The 6,639-nt window shown below is 37.4% G+C and overlaps 1 protein-coding gene across 1 annotated transcript in view; it reads left to right on the forward strand.

Moving 5' to 3' along the window:
• Positions 1-4,854, forward strand: part of GASK1B (golgi associated kinase 1B) — a 49,869-nt gene extending 45,015 nt beyond the window's left edge. The window contains exon 4 of the mRNA XM_084768654.1: positions 2,914-4,854. Within this exon, the coding sequence (XP_084624780.1) occupies positions 2,914-3,121 (208 nt within the window). The 3' untranslated portion in view covers positions 3,122-4,854. The remainder of the gene's footprint in view (positions 1-2,913) is intronic.
• Positions 4,855-6,639: the final 1,785 nt, after the last annotated feature.

Consider the following 6,639-nt stretch of genomic DNA (forward strand, 5'->3'; position numbering starts at 1 on the left):
AACATGGGTTTTACAAATTCCCAACATTAAGAGGCACACTCTTCCTGTGGGTTTTGAGAGTCCTGGTTTTTTTGTTTGTTTGTTTGTTTTTTGTTTTTTGTTTTTTTGCCACATCCTTCCCTTGTGATGAGCTTCATGTGTCTGTGAATTGAATGCAGAATACTGGCAGATTCCAGATTCTCTTTTTTTAAAAAATGCCTAAGCCGAGGAGAATTTTTGCATATGAAAATTGACATTCTTAAGCCATCACATACTGAATTGATATCACAGGGACTCAAATTTCTTTGCAAAATTGAGAGTGCCCAAGGCACACATCTATTTATCTTAAACATTCAAATAAATATGAATACGTTTATTTATTCTTTCAAAGAAGATTAAGCCTTAACTGCATTATGAGGCATAATGGGTTTAAGGTTAAATCTTCTTTGAATGTATGATTCATACATTAAGAAGCAAAACTGAAGTCTTTGTTAAACTCAGAGTCACACACTGAATATTTCCATTAACTGACGCGATGTAAAAACCAACAGTAGAGTAATGGTTTGTTTTCTCCTCATCACCGAAGAGCCAGGAGGTCTTAATATTCTCATCTCATGCCTTCTGCTTCAGCTAAATTGGTTGAGGGGCTTATAGTAATTACAGTTATGGATAGTAATACTTTATACAACAAAATGTCAAGCCATGTCCCACAGACTGCACGGTGCATGTCTCTAGGGAACTCGGAGCACACAATAAGCCATCTTTAATGCTACACTTCTTAGATTTACTAAGCATGTTCAGCTGTGTGACCTTTGGTCTTCTAAAATCGTCAGAATTTCTGACCCTGGGTCCCTAGTGACCACGAATCCTGTGTGTTGTCCCTAAGTGTGCCTTTAAATAAGTGTATGCTCTTGTCATTGTAGTCTTTCAGGTACAGCTGAATTTATTTAAAAGTTACTCTTGAACCCTGGTGATTACATGGTGCTTTTGCAGAATTTCTGAGCGCTAAAGGAGACCAAGTTGGGAGTGCAGCAGAAAATAAAATATGATTTAAACCAGAAAAAAAATTAAAGATCTTTCAACACTGTATATGCCAGACTCTGGGTCTAGTCTTTCTGCGGGACAAGAAGCAAGTTTAGTGAACTCTGTCAAGGTGATTCAGCCAGCTCCTTCTTGCGTGACCTCAGAGTGTGCAGCCAGATGCCACTGAATGCCCTTGCTCTAAATACTTAGTTTTGCTGAATTATTTGAAAATAACTGCCAGCTTTCTGTTAATGTAACTGAGGCCTGGAGATTCGAAGCCTTACTGTGGCTCAGAGATTTAGAGGTTCCAGACCAAAGACCCCTGGCTCTGCTTTTGTGATCCTTTAGTGGCACTGTACACTGTGGTGACATTCCTATTAACCATTTTCTTCCCATTAACCAAGGCAATGTAAAAACCAATAGTAGAGTAATTGTTTTGTTTCTTTTATGAACACATCTCTTATAAGGATGGGGAGGTACTTTTCACCCCATGACCAGAAATTGAAAGAAAAGAAAAAGAAGGGGTGAAGCCCTAGTGTCCATTTCAGGGCATGGCCTAATGACCCCATCTTTCACTATGCCTTGCTTCCTAAAAGGACCACTATCTACCAATCATAGAATTCTAATGACTAAGGCTTTAATACATGGACATTTGGGAGACCCTCAAGAAAGAAACTAGAGAACATCATTTAATACTCCACTTAGGGAAAAAAAAAAACTGGCCTTCCTCCCATCCATTTTGACATGTCTATTGTCCTCAGGTAATGTTGGTGAGACTTTTTGGGTGCAAACTCCTTGATCTTCTGGGCCTTACACTTTTCCCACTCCCTCCTCTGTAAGGCTCCCTAAGCCATTGCTGTGGGAGTCGTTTTGTAGATGAATCCATTAGGACTGAGCTACACACCCCATGAGGCTTCAACTCTACACCAAGAATTACAGCAACCAAGGGATGCTGAGAGCCAGACAGATAGTCCTTCCAGGGAAGAGCACACCAACTGATTATCTAATACCAAATGGTCAGCCCCAACTACATACACACAAGGGGCAGTATGTGGACCGAGCAGATCTGATGGAAGAATATATATGTACGGACACACATATATTCATGCAATAACAAACAATTAATGAAAAAGGAGGTCATGACGTTGAAAGAGCTCAAAGAGAGATATATGTGAAGGAGGAAAGAGAAGGGGGATATTATGTAATTATATTATAAATTCAAAGATAAAAGATAATTATATTAAAGTTCACAGATAAAAGATAATTTAAAAAAAACTAAAAGCACAACCAAAACCTAAAACAAACACACGAACAAACAAACAAACAAAAAACCACTGGCAATCACTCAACTTCAAGAATATAATATGAATCAGAAGGAAATTCTTCCTCTAACTGATTTTTTTCCAAAACAAATTTGCTTTTGTTTTATTACAAGTGTGGAATCATTTTAATTCTGCTTTCAACTCTAATTCTGCTCAGGGACAACATTTCACTGACACCACATGTTTCACTTCTCACCGTTTTCTTTCATCAGACTCTACCTTGTTACTGACAGAGTAGATAAAAGGCTTTCTGTGGGAAACATGGAGTTTAAGATGAAGGGGTTAGATCTTCAGACTTAATGTGATCTTAAGTCCTTGCCTCTCTTTGCCAGTCTTTAACAACCTTTAAGTAAGAAACTAGGGTGTCAAGATTTGAGTGGTTTGGACTATTTGGCTCATTTGAAACACATTTTTCTCTGTATTTTGTTTTTTTAGGAGAAATGTCTACTTGTCAGTGATAAAAACATGTTGGTTCTCAAAGTCCTATATGATAGTGTGAGTAGTCAGATTAATGAAGGTAGAGCAACTGGGGGAAGGAATAATATTTCTGAGCAATTTCTAAGAATGAAATATGGTGTTACCGTTTCAGGTTTCCTGAATCTGCAGTTTCTGTTTTGAAGAGCCAGCACTTACGGCAGAAACTCCTTCAGTCTCTGTTCCTTGATCGGGTTTACTGGGAAAGTCAAGGAGGCCGACAAGGCATCGAGAAGCTTATCGACGTGATAGAGCAGAGAGCCAGAATCCTCCTCACCTACATCAACGCACACGGGGCCAGAGTATTACCTATGAACGAATGACTCAGGCCTTTCTGCCTTGAGGGCCATACACATGTGACATTTAGTCTTTCCTAAAGAAAGGATATCAACCTTCGGAGTGTCTAGGAGTGAAGCATCGTAGATACATTCATGAAACTGACCCGATGTTTATCATGAACCAAGTTTAAAGAGTTTGTAGAGTTTAAAGGTATACAGAGTCAAGAAGTTTCAGAATAACATATTGCTTGTAAAATGCCTGATGATGTTTTAGCCTAACACTCTGGCATGTGCATCTCAGCATTGTTATTGCACAATGTCCCCAGTGATTATTCCCACTGGCGTTTACACCATTTTTTTTTCACAGCATTTGATGGAGCAATATAAACCAGAGGCACCAACTCTTCTAACAAACCATTCTCATGCCCGTTGGCTGAGCTGACCAGCTGCTGGTGGAGACTTGCCTGGCATTCTCCCATTGCTGGTTGTTACAGCAGCATTCTCAGCCCTGTGCAGAGGCAATGCCACATCAGGAACATGAGACCTGTGGTCCGCAAAAGCAGCAGAGTCTTGAAACACTTTCCAAGTAGACATGGTAGTAGATTCATTACAAGTGACCGGTATGTTTCCTACAGTCTAAGAACAATCGGTTATCTTTGAACAAGAAAAATCTCATATCCAACCCTTTAAAGACATTTAGTGTTAGCATAGGGGAAAAAAATCCCTATGTAACAATTGATATATTAGTCTACTTTGCTAACTCAAGTTTGATCCAATTTATGCCCAGTGGTTAGAGAACTGAAAAGTTATAAAACATGATGCTACCTATTTGAAAATTTACTTGTAGGGTCTCTTAATTTTCTCCTTTGTTGGTTGGCTTTAAAAAAAATGTTAAGGTCTATAATGTGATCTGTTGCCCTCCTCTGCAGATAAAGCACTCATATACAATAAGTAAATCAACCTAAAAAAAAAAAAAAGAAAAAGAAAAAGAAAAAAAATGTTAAGGTCTCATGTAGTCTAGGCTGGCTTTCAACTCCTTATGCATCTGAGGATGAACTTGGTCTTCTGAGGCTCTGTCTCCCAAGTGTTGGGATTACAGATGTGTGACACCATACCCAGCAGTGCTCAGCATCAGACTTGGGGCATCAATCGTGCTAGATAGGTGCTGTATGACTAAGCCCACAGCCCATCCCACTTTTACTGAATGTTTAATAATTTGTCATTTTATAAATGATATGCTGTAATTTCTGTAGTGTTTTAATCATAGAGGACTTCCTCTATAGAGGATTTAACCAATGTTATCTAGGTATTGATGATCAATTCAGATGTTAAATATATTAATTGGGTCTTCTCAAGAAGAGCACATGACTAGAGAACTACGGCAACAAATTAGGCAAAATCCCTGTAGCAACTTTTTCATTGGGTTGGAAGGAACAAGGCTGACAATGTTTTTATGCTCTGGGTCTTTCTGTCCTTGGAAAATTTGAAAGGTCATCATGTATACTCCTTACATGGAGGCTTTGAATCTAGAATCAATTACTTCCCTCTCACTTTGAGCTCTCCTACCTCTTATTTAAAAGCTGATTGATTCACCAGGTGTGGTGATGTACACAGCACCCAGGAAGCTGTGGAAGCAGGAAGCAGGTCTGCCAGTCTGAGGCCAGTCTTGTCTGCAAAGTGATAATTCTATCTAAACTGTGCCCCTCTCATCACAATAGATGACTGACTGACTTTTTCTTCCTTTGGAAAATTAAAAATAAAGTTACACATTTTTATCATGTGTCTTCTCTCTTTTTTTTTTTTGGTCAGTTTTTTTCCTAATGTGCAGAACAATTTCTGTGTTCTGATGAAGAATAATTTAGTATCAATGTGAAATTTTAAAAGCAGAACAATATAGCCTATATCACAGAAAAAAATTTTGTGTAGGTTCTAATTGATACAAACCCACCAACTTGTCAAAATAGTGTGTCAAATCTAAGAGAAGACAGACCAAGGGGAGAATCGTCCACCAGTCCTCTCATTTCTGCTTTTCAAGGCTCATGTTCAAGCCCCGCATTTATCCTCATGTGTGTTTCCTTTCCCTTGGAGTGTTGACCTTTGTCACATTCTTCTTAGTCCTCCCCCCCCCCCACTGTGACCGGAGTATGACTATGGGCCCTGGTGAGTCCCCTAGTTGTCTGCTGCTATGAGCTTTATCTCATAAATCATCTTTTAAATTATCCTTGCAAACCCTTGACTTAGAATCAAAAGATTTCTGCCAAGTTGTTTCATGCCTTGCAAGAAGATCTACTTTTATTTTAATACTTTTTAATTTTACAAAATTTACCATTTTTACTTCTCATTGTGATATTAACTACAGGCATTCTGAGCTTCTTAAAATCTTTTACCTTTTGGGCCTCTGAAGCTATGATGCCTCTGTTCAGCCAGGCCTCCCACTGATTAGTCTGACTGTATTTTTGCTTAGTTTTTTGAACATGCTTAATAGTAAACAAAAGGCTCAAGAACATTTCTTAAAAATAGTTTATCTTTTAAGGATTTGTTTTTACTCCTTATTTGTATGTGTGCATATGTTTTCTTTCAGCAGATATAAAAATGCACATATATATTAGACCCTGTAAGAAAATGTTAAAAAAATTTTTGTACTTTTTTTGGGGAGCTAAATACAGTAGCCCCCCCACCCCGCTTTTCCTTTAGAACAGTCCACTGCAATCTATCTCTGCTTTATACTGTCTTTTTTTTTGTTTACAAATATTCTGTTTAAACTGGAAAATATAACAAACAATAAACTACAAAAATATGTTTGTTTGTTACTTCATCAATGGTCATTGAAAAAAGAGACAATTTAAAGGTCCAGATGTCTGCCTGGATTATGTGTGCATGCGTTTGACACCATAGCTCACGATTACTATGCTTTCTACTGGTGGACATATGGCACTGTACTATAGGGTTGGCAAAAAAAAAAAAAATTAGTTATCGTACGTCTTAGGAGGAGATTTAATTTTTGGTTCAATTTCTGTGGTTGATGTGAGCCTTAAAGTATGCTTAAAGTCTCCTTCCTATTATTCATGTTGAATAAGTTTGTTAAGTACTTAGGGAACTGATCAAAATCTAAAATATCCTAGACTTATTCTTAAAATAAGTCTTTGGACTTGAATAATAATGTGCTTATTCTACTCAACCTTTAAATATGCATTACATTACATGCAATGGACAAAATATCCATATGGAAATTTATTTGCACAGTGCCTTATGAAATCATAATGTTTATTTGAATACAGACTTAGGTAAGTCATATTTAATGTACTAGTCTGAAAAAGACACTGAAATTATATATGGATCAAATAACAATGAAATTGATCTTTTTCTGTAAAAATTGAGTAATATTATCATGCCATCAGGCTGAGGGGGGTCCAAGGTATTTGTTGTTGAAAATGGTTATTAATATCTACTAATAATCCATGTAATTATTATGGCAGTTTTTATTTAACCTGCTACCATATAAATAAAAGACAAAGACACCTGTTAGATTTTTAGTATGCCTATACATTGGACTGGGCAGAAAC

This window comes from Acomys minous (genome assembly GCF_964271855.1).
Source record: "Acomys minous genome assembly, chromosome: 19".
NCBI lineage: Eukaryota > Metazoa > Chordata > Mammalia > Rodentia > Muridae > Acomys > Acomys minous.